The sequence below is a fragment of the Oryctolagus cuniculus genome, chromosome 7, assembly GCF_964237555.1.
Source record: "Oryctolagus cuniculus chromosome 7, mOryCun1.1, whole genome shotgun sequence".
Lineage (NCBI taxonomy): Eukaryota > Metazoa > Chordata > Mammalia > Lagomorpha > Leporidae > Oryctolagus > Oryctolagus cuniculus.
In genome coordinates, this window is record NC_091438.1 from 19071196 (window position 1) to 19089485 (window position 18290).

Below are 18290 nucleotides of genomic sequence, written 5' to 3' on the forward strand. Positions count from 1 at the left end.
GTAGTATTAACAGCAGTCATGACAGCACAACTTAGGGTGTATTAGCTTATTTTAGTTTCCACTATAGCCTTTGGGTTATGCCCCTATAACATACTACTGTTATCTTTGTTGCGCAGACACACCGAGAGGTTACATATTCACGCACATTCACACAGCTTGTAGTGGTGGAGCTGTTATCCAGCACACGTACAGTGACTACAGAACCCCTGTTCTCACCCACTCTATTCTGTCCTCCCCCAAGAGTGTCATAAAGAAATCACAAGCTTCTGCCAGTTTACTGATAGCAGGTTCATGGTCTGCCTAGATGTTTCCCATCATACAAATCAGAAATGGAACCAACAGGGAGTCCAAGTGGCTGCAAATCTGACCTCAATAATAAGGTACATATTTGAAAAATATTCTAAGCCTGATTGTACTACTGGCTGTACAGCTCACCTAAAAAAATGTTAGTTCGAACAGCAGGATGCATGAAGGGTGTGCACATCCACTTTGAGCTACTATCTGGGTGTGTGTTTTGCTAGCAATTGAAGTGCCCTAACCAGGCACTTGAGACACAGTTAACATTTGAAGAACCCAATGAAGAGTCTACACTCCAGAGCGAGTGGAATCCACACACCATATGCATTTCAAATATCATCCTCTAAATCTATGTCAGGGAGCTTTAAAAACAGCACAGAAGAATTAGAAACATTCCTTTTCTCTTCATCTGCTGGCCACTGATATTCACTAGAAGACTGTCACATCACTGGATGTCAATGTGCAATGCAGCACATAAAGTATACAAACAGAATACAATGTGAGTTGAAACTAAAGCCAAAAGGTATGCTGTGCAGGAAATACTACTCAACAAGTTGCATTTTCCTTTCATAGAATTTAGAAATTTAAGGTGTGCTAGGTGAACAAAGATTCCTCTGCTGTTTGAGTGGAAGTATTTCCTGTGAAGAGTACATTTGAGGCCAGCGCCGCGGCTCACTAGGCTAATCCTCCGCCTAGCGGCGCCGGCACACCGGGTTCTAGTCCCGGTCGGGGCGCCAGATTCTGTCCCGGTTGCCCCTCTTCCAGGCCAGCCCTCTGCTGTGGCCCGGGAGTGCAGTGGAGGATGGCCCAGGTGCTTGGGCCCTGCACCCCATGGGAGACCGGGAAAAGCACCTGGCTCCTGGCTCCTGCCATCGGATCAGCGCGGTGTGCCGGCCGCAGCGCGCCGGCCGCGGCGGCCATTGGAGGGTGAACCAACGGCAAGGGAAGACCTTTCTCTCTGTCTCTCTCTCTCTCTCACTGTCCACTCTGCCTGTCAAAAAAAAAAAAAAAAAAAAAAAAAAAAAAAAAGAGTACATTTGAAATCTTTCCATGGAGCTCCATAAATGCCTTTATTGCAATATTTTTTTTGCATGAAAGCCATCCTTCCTAACTCCTTTGCCTCCTTGAATACTCAAAATTACAAGGCATGGAATTGGCCCCCTCCAAAATCATTACATACCTCTCAGAACACTTTGCTAGGATAGAAATCTATGAGATTATGAGTGCAGACTCTGCAAAAGATGTTTTAAGAAACTGTAAAGAATTGTAAAACAGGTCTCATCTAATCCTGGCTTTGTAGTCACTGGACAAATATTTGAACGCTAAAAGTGACGCACGTGTAGGGAGGAGCTCAGGCAGCACCATGTGGGTCTGGCTCTAGTCCTGTTTTCACAGCAGGCCTGAGCACATTTGAGCAGTGCTTCTAGAACATTCTGAGTCCCACGTCAGGATGCCTGAATATGTCTCCATCTGCAGCCACTCTGAGAGGACTTCTTTTGGCCAGACAAGTCTTACTTCTACTTCTTGCAGGCTGGCCCCCCAGTGAACAGCAGTGGTTAGGGTGGGGATGGTGGAGATGACTTGTCTGGGCTTTTAGGAAAGTGGACACAGGATGGAGTCCCCATGAGGGCCATGGAGAAGGCTGCGACTCCCAGGAGGAGGTGAGGCTCAGGAGCAGGAGCAGGGCCACAGGAAGTGGTAACAGTGCCAATAAGACAGGGGAAGGACTGTGGCACTGAACGCTGTTTTCATGAGACTTCCCTCTGACCACTGTCAATCAGGCACCGCCTGATTGGATGGATCCTAAAACCCAGCAGGGAAATAGACACCAGGAAAAGCTAGTTGAGAGCTTTACTAAGAATTTTCCTGCTGGCGCTGTGGCTCAATAGGCTAATCCTCCGCCTTGCGGCACCAGCACACCGGGTTCTAGTCCCGGTTGGGGCGCCGGATCCTGTCCGGTTGCCCCTCTTCCAGTCCAGCTCTCTGCTGTGGCCAAGGAGTGCAGTGGAGGATGGCCCAAGTGCTTGGGCCCTGCACCCCATGGGAGACCAGGAGAAGCACCTGGCTCCTGCCTTCGGATCAGTGCAATGCGCCGGCTGCGGCAGCCATTGGAGGGTGAACCAACGGCAAAAAGGAAGACCTTTCTCTCTGTCTCTCTCTGTCCACTCTGCCTGTTAAAAAAAAAAAAAAAGAATTTTCCCCACTGACCTCCACAGGGCCAATACTACCTTGTGTAACAGGGTCTTTAGATCACATTTTCCAAGTACCTTTAAGTTCTAGACTAGCTAAGGTTAAAATTCATCCCTGAAATTTCATTCATACCAAACCTGACATTAGGTAAATGCCCTCCAGGCTACTTTCAGCCCAAGGATTCTAGGCTGTGCTCTATAAATATCTTATGTGCATTGTCCTCCCCAGTGCCTGTCTCCGTTGGCATTTCAGAGGAGTGGAGGAGATAAGAACTTCCATATCCACAGGGAAAGAAGTTTTCCCAACATAGTCTGTGATAATGGCATATCATTGTACAGTTATGATGACTGGATTATGCATTCACCTCCTTGGGCGATAAAGATATTGGTGGTTCATTGTTTAACTGAAACATTTAATCACTTAAAGTCTTAGTAGTGGAAAATTCTAGGCCAAAAATTCTGTGCTATTCCACTATATGTCATGGAAATGATGATAATGATGAAATGAGCTAATTTGTCAACGAACAGCAGCAACTGTTGGAAACACAACCAACTCTAACAGTGGCAACAAAGGTCTCATAAAAATTTGAAGACCCATGGGCAAAACTGTGAAGGCTTGTGTGAAAGTGCGAACTCTTAACATAACACTCAGAGTCCTAAAAATACTTCATTGACATCTTAATTTTAGTTTATCCATAATCAACTGTAGTAAACAAAATGGTTGTAGGGTGCTATTCTGCTGTCTTTAGTCTTATATTAAAATAAAATTCTATGTAACTACATGACATGTGTCTAGAAGAATCAATACAATAAAATAAAGAATAAAGTACGTTTTGCTTATCAAAATCAGCTTACGTTGGGTGGGTATTTGGCATAGTGGTTAAGATGCCACTTAGGATACTCTTATTCCCATATTTGAGTGCCTGAGTTCAAGTCTCAGCTCTGTTCTTGGTCCAGCTTCTAGCTAGTGTGTGAGATGGGAGGCAGCAAGTGATGGCTTAAGAGGGTTCCTGCCACCCACACAGGAGACCTGGATTGCTTTCCTAGCTGCTGGCTTGGGCAAGGCCCAGCCCCAGTACTTGCTGGCATTTGGGGAATAAACCAATGGAAGGGAGCCCTCTCACAGTCTGTCTGTCCTTCCGATCAGCTTCTGACCACCATGAGCCAAGGACTCTCTTCAGAGGATCCGTGAGACAGAGGGAGGTGAGCTCTGGAGGTGAGCTCTCAGCCAGCCCTGAGCTTGAGTTCTGGCATGTGGCGAGTGCTTTGGCTAACTGCAGCAGGCTTCCCTGTACTGAATTTGTACACCTCTGGTGAAGGGAAGGAGAGTCTTGGCAGCTCCCCTGTCTCAGACCTTTTCTTTCCTTCGGTCCCCAAAACTCTGCACTGCTCAAATGCGTAAGATCCTTTTTTGAGAAGCAAATCAATATGGCATTTTGCTGCCAATAAGCTTCAGCCTTTAGTGGCTGTTTCTGACTTACATGGCTTAGTTTTTGTTCTCAGAATTAAAATCTCCAAGTGAGTCAGGCCCCTTGCAGATGCCGGCAGGGCTTTCTCCTCCCAATCTCTCCCCCGGCCTTTTAAAGGAAGCTTCTGGAAGTAAAACAGTTAAGTCACAGACGAGGCCACAACAATCTTTGAAGTTTACTTCCCCATCATTAAATGAGGAAGCAAGATTCCCCAGGGCTCCCCGGCTCCCACCTCCTGAAACCTAAGCGTGAGCGTCTACAAGCTTCCAGGGAGCAACGCTAAGTAGATTAAGCTGCCACACCAACTGAGATTGATTTAAAATATTTGGGGCTCTGTTATCACAGCAACACAATTCTGTGTAAATGCCTTGAAGAAAAAAAATTCCTCTCCGTGGGTTTGTTAAAGCACAAGCTTAACTTGAATGGCAAAGCAAGGAACATTTAATTTTCATTAGCAAGATACTAAAAAAGATATTTAAAATCTCATGTTCTGGGTTTTTTGAGATTAGTCCTAGAGCAAGCTAAAGCTTTCTCTCTTTGGGGGCCTTGGGGTCTTTAATTGCACAGACCTCTTCTGAACTTTCCGGTTTGACAATTCCTTTCATGGTGGCAGAATGGCCACTTGGAAATGCTGGCTTTACCTATCTGTTTTTAAAATATTTTTTCCTATACAATAAAAATAAGTAATGAACAATTACAATAATAGTAATTGCCACAGTATGATAACATTTTTAAAAAGATTTATTTGAAAGGAAGAGTTACAGAGAGAGAAGGAGAGAAAAGAGTGAGAATGAGATATCTTCCATCTGTTGGTTCATTCCTCACGTGTCAGCAACAGGGTCCGGCCTGCGGGCCATCCCCACATACAAGGATTCTGTGCAGCACCAAGAGGCCTTGCTAGTCTGGATTCTCTGTGTCTGATGCTGCCTATACCTCCTACACAGAGCTAGGGACACCTCAGAACACGGCATTACCAGAGCTGTTTCTGCACAAAGCAAATGTAACCACAGTGGGTACCAACCAGTGTCTGTTTTGTCTCAGGGGCTCCCTGTGGTGGGGCCAAAGACACCATACTGGCGAAAAAACTCAAGGTGGGGGCAGGCATTTGGCCCAGTGGCTAAGATACTGATTAGGACCTGAGTATCCCATATTGGAGTATCTGGGTTTGACTCCCTGCTCCAGTTTCCTGTTAATGCGCATCCTGAGAGGTAGTGGGTGATGGCTCAAGTATTTGAGTTCTTGCTGCCTGCATCAGAGACCTGGATTGAGCTTCTGAATTGTAGCTCCTAGCTGCTGGCCTCAGCGTGGTCCAGTCCCAGACATTTGCAGAGTGAATTAGCAGATGGCTGTATGTGCTCTCTCTACCTCTCACATAAAGGAAAACAAAACAAAGCAAACAACAGAAAATCCTCAAAGGTTATTTCCTGGGGCTCAGAAGGCAATTTGGAGAGAAGGACACTTAAGAGTGCTCTGTGCCCTGGCAGTCATGTATGTACTAACAAGAGTTTTCCGGCCGGCGCCGCGGCTCACTAGGCTAATCCTCCGCCTTGCAGCGCTGGCACACCGGGTTCCAGTCCTGGTCGGGGCGCCGGATTCTGTCCCAGTTGCCCCTCTTCCAGGCCAGCTCTCTGCTGTGGCCAGGGAGTGCAGTGGAGGATGGCCCAAGTACTTGGGCCCTGCACCCCATGGGAGACCAGGAGAAGTACCTGGCTCCTGCCATCAGATCAGCGCGGTGCGCCGGCTGCAGTGCGCGGGCCACGGTGGCCATTGGAGGGTGAACCAACGGCAAAGGAAGACCTTTCTCTTTGTCTCTCTCTCTCACTGTCCATTCTGCCTGCCAAAAAATAAAAAAAATTAAAAAAAAAAAGAGTTTTCCAAGGTGACCATGGTAGAGATGACAGCCTTGCTTGGAAGCTGCCTAGAGACTAGGACGGAGTTGATCTTTGGAGAAAAATGTGGAATTGGGGAGAAATGACTGGAAAGGCATGGGGGGAATTTTCTGGGACAATGAAGATTCTCCTTATAATGTGCTTTTATTGTGTGCAAATGATACCTCAATTAAAACAACTAAAAATCCAGCCCCAGAACTTCATGTCCAGTGACCACAGTGAGGTGATGATGGGAGTATTGCTGATCTCACAGATTCATCTACTTTATACTTTCAGGTACACAAAGCCACTCGATGCTGCACAGCACTGGGAGAAAATGATACTGCCTTGATGAGATGCCCAGAATTTCCCCAACTCCCCCGTGACCCAACCTAGGGGTGAGTTACCCCCTCACAGGTGAGATTTGTGCCCTTGTAAGGAGACAAAGAGACTGTGCTGTCTGTCACATGAGGCCACAGCAAGCATGCAGCAGTGTGGAAGCTGGGAGGAGGGGTCTCTCCAGGCAACGGGTCCGCGGGCTCCTTGATTCTGGATTTCCGAGAACCCAGAACTGTGGGGAATAAACCCTGTTGTCTAAGCACCTGTCGGTAGCACCTCATTCTAGCACCCGAATGGACTGTGCCGGAGGGTTCCAAGAGGTCATGGATAGCAAAGTGCTCAGAACTGTGCCCGACACCTGAGCGCAATCCATACCTGGTTGTCACTGTTATGGTAAAAGTCTCATTAGCATGGAGACAGATTATAAAAGTTTAAGAAGAACGCTTCTCCCTCAGAGTTTTAGTAACTTAATATTGTATACAGCAGGAGTCTTCTGGCCCCACGGGCCAACCAGTAGAAGAACACGCCCAGCAAGGTAGATGTGCTTGGTATAGTGAGTCACTCTGGTTTCTTTGGAAACATCTACCTTATCCCTTCTTCCCCAGGAAAAACAAGGCACTTGCAACCCTTAAATGGCCCTAGAAGCCACTTCCTCGTTCAGCCAATCTCCCACTGTGGCTTCTCTTGCCACTTGGGAATCCTGCACGATGAGCCACTAGGTGAGTGCCCTTGCGGACAGCCTGATGCTCCCTGCGTCTCCAACAGAATCTTTTAAATCTAGCTGGACATATTACGAAACTGGAGTTGAAGGTTTAGTCAAGGAAAGAACAGAAGCCATGACCTCAGTCTAGCAAAACAACCACCGCTGTGAGCCCACAGCCCGCTCCAAGTCTTACCTTCATACAGCCAGTCGCTGAGGCCATTGTAAATGACACCCTCCTTCCCCGTGGAGACCACTCGGATGGCCTGTTTCCCGACGTGTGCGCAGTAGTAGATATTGTTTTCAAATATAAATATCTAATTTGGACAGAAGGAAAAAACATAGCATTAACAAAGGAAATGTGTGTTAAGAAGGGTGCTCTTAAAAACCTGAAGTCATCAATGCTGTGTTCATCTTCCTATTGTACTCACCTGACAGAACATAGGTCTTCTCAGGATTGTTCAAGGTTTACCTGCCTCCAACATCATCCACATTTAAGGATATATCAGAAACTCCAACTCTGCATGGTCCACCCAACACGACCATTTACCACAACTGGATCATGTGTGGTCTGAAGCTTTTGGGCTCATTAGCATCAAATCGGATTGAGTATTTTAAGCAATCATGTTTTTCCTGGCAATTCAGATGAGCAGGCTGGGAAATTGGAAATCTGAATTTTATTCAGTCAATGCTCCTTAAGAATTCTGTATCAGGTACCTGCTCTGTGCCAATCACAGGGGGCAAGGTGAACAAGGTGGGAATTATCATCTGGCCAAAGAAGAGAAATTGCACAGGCCACTGAAAGGGAGGCACGTGGGGTCTGGAAACACGTAGCAGGGTCACCCAAGGGTAGGCAAGGTGTCCACCAAAAAAGTAGTTTAAAAAAATTCATTGTGATACAAGCTACATGACACCACATTGACCACTTCAATCCTTTCCCGTGGCATTAAGCAGATTCACATGTTGTTTGTTTGTTTGTTTTGACAGGCAGAGTGGATAGTGAGAGAGAGAGAGAGAGAGAGAGAGAGAGAGAGAGAGAGAAAGGTCTTCCTTTTGCCGTTGGATCACCCTCCAATGGCCACCACGGCTGGCACACTGCAGCCGGCGCACCGCACTGATCCGAAGGCAGGAGCCAGGTACTTCTCCTGGTCTCCCATGGGGTGCAGGGCCCAAGTACTTGGGCCATCCCCCACTGCACTCCTGGGCCACAGCAGAGAGCTGGCCTGGAAGAAGGGCAACCAGGACAGAATCCGGCGCCCCGACCAGGACTAGAACCCGGTGGGCTGGTGCCGCTAGGTGGAGGATTAGCCTAGTGAGCCGCAGCGCCGGCCAAAGCAGATTCACATGTAAAACAGCCACCAACACCCTCCATCTCCAGAACTCTCTCAACTGAAATGTCATCCTCATTAAATACCAAGTCCTGTCCCCCAGCACCCACTGCTCTACTTCCTGTGTCTGTGGATTGTCTATTCTAGAGACTTCAAGTAAGTGGATTATTAAGCACTTGTCCCTTTTGTGTTTGGCAATGTCACCCAACACCCCGTCCAGGGTTCAACCATGAGGCATCGCATGTCAGAGTGTCAAGAAGATGGTTTTTGAGCTGAGACTCGAATGTCGGGGACTCTGGAAGAGGAACTGTGAGCACCCAGGTGGAAGAGTTGCCAGAACTCCAGCGTCCACAGTCAGCAAGGTGCTGGGAGGACCTGAAACAGTGCTCCCTGTGCACTGACCCATCAGAGGCAGGAAAGGATGCCTGAGAAGAGTCCAAGAGCCAGCTCGCAGAGGGCTGCAAGTCACAGCGGCAGGACGGCCCTGGCCCCGAGCTGAGCAGGGGCCATTGTGATCCGATGATGAGTCTAGAGGCAGCGTGGCCATGAGGAGACAGACCCTGAATGGGAGGATCTGGTTGCAGCCACCTGAGGGGCGCTGATGATGGAAACGTAGAGAGGGGGGCCACCCAGGAAGACAGCTACAAGAACCCACTGACTGTGAAGCTGTAAAACAGAGTGGAATTGTTCTCCAGCTGGCCGTGGTGATGGGACGCATTTGTGGAGCTGGGGAGCAGTGGGAGGTATTACAATCTGAGCGTAGGCATCTTTGCCCTTTCTCTAGGGGAAGGGGGTGGTCCAGGTAGTGGTTCTCAGATTTTGATGAATGTTTGATGACCAGCAGAACATTGAAAAACCATCTTTTTCCAATCCACCAGCCCAACCCAAATGCTCAGAATATCTGGGGGTGGGATCCAGGCATCAACATTCTTAAAGAAACACACCAGGAGAACGCCAATGTGCAGCCAAATTTAAGAACCAGTGTTCTAGGAACTATCTTGTATCTCCTGAAACTCTTAAACTATAAATGGGCCTACATGATATCTGGCATTCTCCTAAGCTTTGATCAATTATTTTTTGTGTGTTTTAAGATCTGTTGGAAAAGAGAGATTGGAGGGGGACAGAGGGAGAGGGAGAGGGAGAGAGGGAGGGAGACTTCTATCTGCTAGTCCATTCCTCCAATGGCACAACACCCTGGTCTGGGCTAGGCTGAAACTAGAAACCAGGAACTCTATCCAGGTCTCCCACACGGGTGCCAGGAGCCCAAGTACCTGGGCCATCTTCTGCTGCTTTCCCAGGCACATCAGCAGGAGGCTGGATCCGAAGCAGAGCAGCTGGGCCTGGATCTGGCATGCTAAAATGAGATGCTGGTGTCATAGGCTGTAGCCCAGCCTGCTGTACAACAACAAGGTTCCCAGCATTGATCATTTGTGTCCTGCAGTTTTTTGTATCAGAATTCTCTGCCTGTATCGCTACTGGCACTTCAGGATGCTGGTCAGATCTGCAAATACTCAATGTGGATAGAAATTGGGCTCTGCAGGGGCTGGCCCTGTGGTGCAGGGGGTTAAAGCCTGGGCCTGCAGCGCCAGCATTCCCTTTTGGGCACCAGTTTGAGTCCTCATTGCTCCTCTTCTAATCCAGCTCTCTGCTATGGCCAGGGAAAGCAGTGAAAGGTAGCCCAAGTGCCTGGGCCCCTGCACCCATGTGGGAGACCCAGAAGAAGCTCCTGGCTTCGGATCAGTTCAGCTCTGGCTGTTGTGGCCATTTAGGGAGTGAACCGGAGGATGGAAGACCTCTCTGACCCTACCTCTCTCTGTAACTATGTCTTAATAAATAAAATAAATCTTGGCCGGCACCGCGGCTCACTAGGCTAATCCTCCGCCTGCGGTGCTGGCACCCCAGGTTCTAGTCCCGCTCGGGGCGCCGGTTGCCTCTCTTCCAGTCCAGCTCTCTGCTGTGGCCAGGGAGTGCAGTGGAGGATGGCCCAAGTGCTTGGGCCCTGCGCCCGCATGGGAGACCAGGAGAGCACCTGGCTCCTGGCTTCATTGGCACAGCGCGCTGGCCACAACGTGCTGGCCGCTACGGGGTGAGCCAAGGGAAACAGGAAGACCTTTGTGTGTGTGTGTCTCTCTCTAACTCTGCCTGTAAAAAAATAAATAAATAAAATTAAAATAAATCTTAAAGAAAAAAGAAGCTGGGCTCTGCAGACCAAGGATAGAAATTGAGCGATTTTTATATTTTTATTCTAGAAAAAATGTTATCAGTGTCATTTAAGAGACTATTGGGAACAGGTATTTGGCACAATACAGGAAGTGGCATGAATATGGAATTTTTTAAATTGAAAACACACAGAAGGCAGTGTTCCCAACCAGCTTCACGGAAGCACGGCTCTGAAAGCACCATCGTGGTAGTGGCAGTGTGAGTTTTCTGCTCGGGCCTCCTGCTCTGAAAGTGTTCACTTCAACCAGAAATGAGCTGGAAAACATCCAGGAACAAGTATACATCCTAATTTAATTCCAGCAGCTCTTCTGACGAGTTTGCCTAAGGGTAAGATGTAGTACTAAATTTCCGTTTCTTTTATGGGTTCTGAGCCTACAATGGATTTTTGAACCAAATCAAACTGTAGTCAATTAATATTTTGAGTAAGTAAAATGTGCTATGATAAGATATTAAGTCCTTTTTCACCTTGGCTTTATTTTTAATGGAAGGGAAATGAAAGAACAAGCTATAAAGAAGAGTGCAATTTGCTTTGAAGATGTTTCTCGCTTTCCTTTCGGCATTCAGATTAAGATATCTGAGCAGAAGATGATGAGAGGTATATGTGGCATCTGCAGTTCAGCAAGGCCACACACTGGTACGTGAGGGATTATGGGGGCGCTGGGCCTGGGCAAGGTCAAAAATTGGGGTGAGCGATTTTTACTTTTCTCCCACTATGGGCACAGTAGGGGCGTTCTGGTCCATTTGAGTTTGAGGTTCCTATAGGAGCTTAGTACCTCCCAGCCACAGTCACTGATGTCTAGACAAGCCCACATTTACCCCTAGCCCCTCACCTCAGCTCACCTTCAACCTCTGACAGCTTCACTAGCTGTGTAGTTTATGTCGTCCCGACTTAACACGATAGGAATATGTCTCCCTACTTTCTGGTTTCTCCCATGGACTCATGTTCAGGTTATCATTCAGTACTAAAGTACCATTTTTTCCCCATACCATTGTGTTTGTGAGAGCCTGAAACAGCTTTCTATCCCTTTCATCATAAAGTCTAAATTTCCAGTCTAGAATCAAGACCCTCCACGACCAGGGACTGATGGTTGCCAAATCTTTCCCTGCTGTGGCAGTTACAGGACACACACAGGGACTTGAGGGTTGGGGTGGAGGGGGCAGCATTAGCCCCAGGAGTTCACATCTCCACGTAGACTTGAGTTTCCACACAGCTCGGGCTGCCGAGAGTGCACACCCTGTGCTTGGAGCACAGCGGCTGTGCTGTGTGACCTGGACTAATTTGCTGAACTTCTCTGTGCCTCGGTTTCTCAGCTGTCAATAGAGATAATAACAGAACCCAGTCTTAGGGTGGATGTGACGAATGAGTGAGGTGACAAATTCCAAGTACCCGAAAGAGTCTTGGTGCAAAGGTAGTCCTCAACTATGTATCCACCATGGCTGTGGGTGTAACATCATTATAATCATTCATTCTGTCTGCAGGGGTGAAGCCAGGCCTTGTGGGGGAGCTGCCATCTCAGACCATAAAGGATTAATGCTTTTAATTCTGATCAGGATTAATTTATCTTTTCCTTTCATTACTTGTGGTTTCAGTGTCACAGCTAAGAATCCATCCATTGCTAAGTCAAGGTCATGTCTATTTATCCTATGCTTTCTTTCATATTTTTTTATAGACTTAGCTTAGATTAGGCCTTTGATCCATTTTTAGCAAACTAGTGTATGTATTGGCCAGCCAGTTAAAAATGTTTTACAGGCATTAATTCACCTCATTTTTACTTTAAAAAAAAATCTATTTATTTATTTGAAAGGCAGAGCATCACACAAGGATATGGAGTGGGGTGGATGGGTGGGAGCGGGAGCAGAGGGAGAGAGGGGCAGAGGGGGAGGGGGGGAGAGGGGGAGGGAGAGGGAGAGGGAGAGAGAGAGAATATCTTCCATCTACTGATTCACTCCTCAAATGGCTGCAACAACCAGATTTGGGCCAGGAACCTTGAATTCTATCAGGGTCTCTCATGTGGATGATAGGGGCCCAAGTACTTGGGCCATCTTCTGCTGCCTTCCTGGGCACATTAGCAGGGAGCTGGATCAGAAGCAGAGCAGCTGAGACTTGAATCAGAACTCTGTTATGGCGTGCCAGCATCATAAGCAGCGACTCAACCCACTGAGCCACAATGCTGGCCCCAACTCACCTCATTTTAAACATAAACTCTTGAGGTGGGCATTTGGATTGTGGTTAAGGTGCCAGGCAGGCTTCCCATATCCCATATGTGTAAGCCTGGGTTTTCAGTCTCAGCTCTGCTCCCAATTCCAGCTTCCTGCTAAGGCACACTCTGAGAGGCAGCAGGTGACTCAAGTATTTGGGTCCCTGCCGGCCATATGGTAGACTTGGATTAAGTTGAAAGCTCTTGGTTCTGGCCTGGCCCAGCCTTAGCCCAGTCCCTGCCATTGTAGGCATTTGGGGAGTGAACCAGGGGGTGGGACCTCTATCTGTGCATCTGCTGGTATCTGTCACTCAAATGAAAATCCATCAGTAAATAAGCCAGCCAGCCAGCTCTATGGGTTAAGTACTAATGTTCTTGCTTTGCCGATGAGGAAACTGGAGAACAGAGGTTCACTTACTTGCCCACTAACAATTGGTCAGCAGCAGGGCTGGGATTCAAGTCAGAAGGCATGAGGGTGTGAAGTGTCTTGTACAAGCTTACCAGTGAAGAGAAGGAGGAGCTGGGGTTGTACTGTAAGCCCCGGTTCCAGACTGGCGACTTTATGAGCAGGGCACGATGCTCCCTGCTATCAATTGGTTGAACAAATGAAAGGTGTGAGTTTTAACTAGAAATGAACCAGTGACCATGGTCACCTCTGTGAGTCATAGTGCCACCTCTCACATCCCCTGTGTCCGCCTCTTCTTCATTCAGAAGGAATCCAATGGCAGAAACTCACACTCAAGAGACCCACCCAGAAGAGCTTACCTGGGCTGGGGGAGTGGGGAGGGATGGCATATTACAATTGTCATCAGAATCCTTCAGCAGTTCGGGCAGACTTGGGGGTAGCCAGCCCCTTCCTGCCCTCTTTAGGGCCATGGGATCAGGTACCCAAGACCCTTTGGCCTACACTGACCTTGAGTCCCTTCCAACTGCAATATTTATATCTGTTTAGGATCCAGTTAACAGGCTCAGCTCATGAAGTCTTTTTTGGTTAAGGGGTTGCCCACTTCTCTCGAATGGCCTTTCCCCCATGGATACCCAGCCAGTGCCTGCACCTGCTATCTGCTTCTGCGGCCTTGAATCAGTTGCTGAACCATGACTCTGAGGCTGGAATTGCCACTGTAAGAACAAAGCCCTCTGTCCCCATGGGCAACTGTTCATCAAGCTCCAGCTGAAGGAGCCCTGCACTCCCAGGACTGCAGCAGGCCCCTCCCTGCTGTCCAGCATCAGTTCTTTCTTTCATAAGCCTCTAAAAGGCCTATGTTCAGCAGGCAGGCATTGGAACTAGCGGTTAAGCTGCTGGATAGGATGCCTGTATCTCACATTGGAGTATCTGGGTTTGATGCCCGATTCTAGCTTCCTGCTAATGCAGACCCTGGGGGGCAACAGGCAATGACTCAAGTGATTGGATTCCTGCCACTCATGTGCAAGGCCTGGAGTGAGGTGTGGGCTCCCAGCTTTGGCCTAGCCAAGCCCTGGCCATTGGGAGCATTTGGGGAATGAACCATGGATGCCAGGTCTCTATCTGGATCTGTCCCTCCCTCCATCTGTCTTTATGCCTCCTTTTTTTTTTTCTTAAAGATTCATATTTATTTGTTTGAAAGGCAGAGAGACAGAGACAGAGAGAGGTCCTCCATCTACTGGTTCACTCCCTAAATGGCTACAACAGCCGGAGCTGGGCTGGTCTAAGCCAGGAGCCAGGAACTTATTCCAGGTCCCCCACGTAGGTGCAGGAACCCAAGTACTTGGGCCATTCTCCGCTGCTTTCCCAGCCCATAAGCAGGGAGCTGGATTGAAAGAGGAGCAGATAGGACTTGAACCAGTGCACACTGTAGATGCCGGCGTGGCAGAGCAGCTAAGTCACAACACTGGCCCCATCTACCTTTGCCTCTCACTTTACATACACGTGCTTCAGTCTCCAAAACATAATCAGATGTAAACAAAGCACAGGAAGACACAGGGATTTTCTTTGTGGTCTGCAAATGGTCACTGCCAATCAGGATGTGATGGCAACGACAAGATTTTCCAGTGAGACGTGAAACCCGGCCTCCACGTCTTCCATCTGCCATTTTTCCTGGAACCCCGACTGCACGCTCTTTCCGCCAGCTCCTCAGTGCCCTGGGAGGGTCCTAGGCACGTTCCCTCCCTCTGCAGCCCTGACCTGGCGCTTTGTTTGGCCCTGGCAGCATTCAGACCCTGTCTTCTCTATGGCTCTGCTCAGCCCCACCTTTCAGAAGGAAGCCCCTCTCTTTGTGTTCATCCTGTGCTCCTTCCTCCTTATCACTCCCATAAATTCCATAGACTGTGATGGGAAGTGGTCTAGGGAATGGGAGATTGGAAGTGGGACGGGGTGGTGCTGGCTCTGCACCCCTGTGGGGCACAGAAGAGGCCTCCAAGTGGAAGCTGTCTCTCTGGGCTTGTCAAGTGCTTTCTGGGGTCTTTTCAGACATGGCAGATTCCATTTCCCCAAGTCGGCCTCGATTCAGCCAGGAGACAGATGGGGACGGTAACCAGAGAGAAGCAGCAGCACCCTCAGGACCTTGGAGAAGTAGGGAAGCTTTGCTCCCAGGGCTGATTTTCTCATGTTTGACAAGCTAATGGGTGCTACTTAGAGGGGGCTATCACAGTCCAAAATTATGTAATAATTCCAGTACTTACCATGACCTATCATCATCCCACTTTATCTATATCATAGTAGCAAGTGTTCTAATCATATGATTGAAAACTGTACCAGTACATTAATCCCTTTCTTTGTGTGAAAATTCTATTGAAGTTAATGTAGTCCCCAACAGCTAAGCAAATGTTCCTTTTATAAATGTTATCTTATTACTCCTTATTCTACCAAGCTGATGGGACTTAACTCTGAAGACTTTTGCTTGGAATTCAAAGCTGTCACCTACTAATTCCAAGGTTTTTTTTTTTTTTTTTTTTTTTTTTTTTTTTTTTTTTTACCTCACGCTGCTTCTTGCCAGCCCCATCTCTTGCTATTTCCTAAGTAAGCCCCACTCATTTCTATCCAGGGAAACCCCTCCCTCCCAGGCAAGCCAGCAGCCGTCCTCTCAATCCAACCAGCCCTGATCGCCCAGCAAGCAGAGGAGAAGCTGCCCTGCTTCTTTGCACCATGTTGGTTCTGCTTTTCCCGCCCTGACGGTTCTCGCATTTTCCACACTTTCTATACGTTTTGCCTTTCTAGAGAGCTTCCTCGTCCTCAGCATCTGTATGCTGCATCCCCACCCTCCACTGTTCACATTAGAGTCCAACAGGGCAGAGGTTCTGTCTCCCAACCCTCTCTTTCCCCCTCTGCAACCTTAAACGGTGCATGGCAATGCTCGATAAACAAGGAAATGCATTAGTTTCTGAACATAACTACTTTTCGGAAGTCCATTTTCTGCCAAATTTGCCTGGCCTATATCTTGATTAACCAGGACCATTTCCTTTACTCATTTTCAGGCATTTTAAAGGTTTCTACCATCCTTACAACGGAAGGCTGGCAACAGCACAGGCCTACAGAAGCTTCAGCCTCTCCTCTTCCCTACCACAAAGATTCTGAACAGAGTTTTTATGAAATACAAACCAAGCAAATCAATGAAGAATAAAGTATATTCTTTGTCTTTACAAAATTTATCACATTTTCATTAGTCTGGTCTTTTAAATGAACACTTCAGATGAAATACAGTTCACATTTTCATGATTATAGGAAATTCCGTGAAAGTTCAATGAACTGGATTCTCTAGAGGAATGGGAACTTTCAGTTAAGCAAATTTTCTTGGCGAATGTTCTAAGAAAGAGAGAGATCTTTTTAATTTCAGTCCCCATTAGGGAAGTATTTCTACATGTGTTTTACTTTCTTGATTTATTAAATAGAATGAAGGGGGCCGGCACTGTGGCGTAGTGGTTAAAGCAGCCACCTGCAGTGCTGGCATCCCATATGGCACCGGATCAAGTCCCAGCTGCTCCACTTCCTATCCAGTTCTCTGCTGTGGCCTGGGAAGACAGCAGAAGATGGACCAAGTCCCTGGAACCCCTGCATCTGCGTGGGAGACCCATAAGAAGCTCCTGGCTTCAGATCAGCACAGCTCTGGCTATTGTGGCCATCTGGGGAGTGAACCAGCAGATGGAAGACCTCTCTCTGTCTCTGACTCTCTGTAAACTCTGCCTTTGCAATAAATAAATCAATTATTTTTTTAAAAAAATAAATGAGGTCTATAACATTATTGTTGATGAAAGACTCTATTTTACCTAAAAATATCAGCATACATTATATTTTCATTGGCCAGAACTATTGGTGGCCGGCGCCGTGGCTCAATAGGCTAATCCTCTGCCTGTGGCGCCGGCACACCGGGTTCTAGTCTTGGTCGGGGCACCGGATTCTGTCCTGGTTGCCCCTTTTCCAGGCCAGCTCTCTGCTGTGGCCCAGCAGTGCAGTGGAGGATGGCCCAAGTTCTTGGGCCCTGCACCCGAATGGGAAACCAGGAGAAGCACCTGGCTCCTGGCTTCAGATCAGCGTGGTGCGCTGGCTGTAGCACGCTGGCTGCAGCACGCTGGCTGCAGCGGCCATTGGAGGGTGAACCAACGGCAAAAAGGAAGACCTTTCTCTCTGTCTCTCTCTCTCACTGTCCACTCTGCCTGTCAAAAAAAAAAAAAAAAAAGAACTATTGGTGTATTAAAAAAGATTGGTCTAAATCTATATCCATTCCCAGAAATTGTTTTCCCTGATATTATGTGTTACTCATTGTTACTAATTTCCATGTCAGTAGTGTGCAAAAAAAAAAAAAAAAAAAAATCTGTCCAGGCTTTAGCATGTGAGTTAGCTGGGTTTTAAATGATTGAGATTTTATTATATTTTCCTGGGAATCCAAAAATCTCATACAACTTTCAAGTAACTCATCAAATAGAAATCAAGGAGTATGTATATTAGTGATGCCTCTCTGCTGTTACCATTAATTTTGGAATTTTTTATTCTATCAGTTAGTATTAGCAGACACTAGTCTTGTTTATGTGATCCCTTTGACTCTTAGACCTATCAGTATGATCAATTGTGAACTGAAATTGATCACTTGGACTAGTGAGATGTCATTGGTACATGCCACCTTGATGGGATTGAATTGGAATTTTTTTCTTCTTTTTTCTTTTTTGACTGGCAGAATTAGACAGTGAGAGAGAGAGACAGAGAGAAAGGTCCTCCTTCCTCCACTGGCTCACCCCCAAGTGGCCGCCAGGGCCAGCACGCTGCAGCCAGCATGCTGCGCTGCTCCGAAGCCAGGAGTCAGGTGCTTTTCCTGGTCTCCCATGCGGCTGCAGGGCCCAAACCTGGGCCATCCTCCACTGCCTTCCCAGGCCACAGCAGAGAGCTGGATTGGAAGAGGAGCAACCGGGACAGAATCTGGTGCCCCAACCAGGACCAGAATCCGAGGTGCTGGCACCGCAGGTGGAGGATTAGCCCAGTGAGCCGCGGCGCCAGCCGGAATTTCTTTTTAAAGATTTTATTTTATTTGAAAGGCAGAGTTACAGAGATTGGTAGAGACAGAGAGAGAGACAGGTCTTCCATCTGCTGGTTTACTCCCCAAATGGCCACAACGGCTGGAGCTGATCCTCTCAATACTTCTAAAAATGATTCAAAGTAGAGTACAATAAAACACTAGCCACATTTCCCAAGGTGGTTATAACAAAGCAAAAACAAGA

General features: G+C 47.6%; 1 protein-coding gene across 6 annotated transcripts in view; it reads right to left on the reverse strand.

The window, feature by feature from the left end:
• The window catches only part of DPP6 (dipeptidyl peptidase like 6), a 1252024-nt gene that overhangs the window by 185550 nt on the left and 1048184 nt on the right, over positions 1-18290 (reverse strand). For all 6 annotated transcript variants that reach the window (XM_051857103.2, XM_051857105.2, XM_070077270.1 and 3 more), the window contains exon 8: positions 7059-7179. In XM_051857103.2, coding sequence (XP_051713063.2) covers positions 7059-7179 — 121 coding nt within the window. The remainder of the gene's footprint in view (positions 1-7058; positions 7180-18290) is intronic.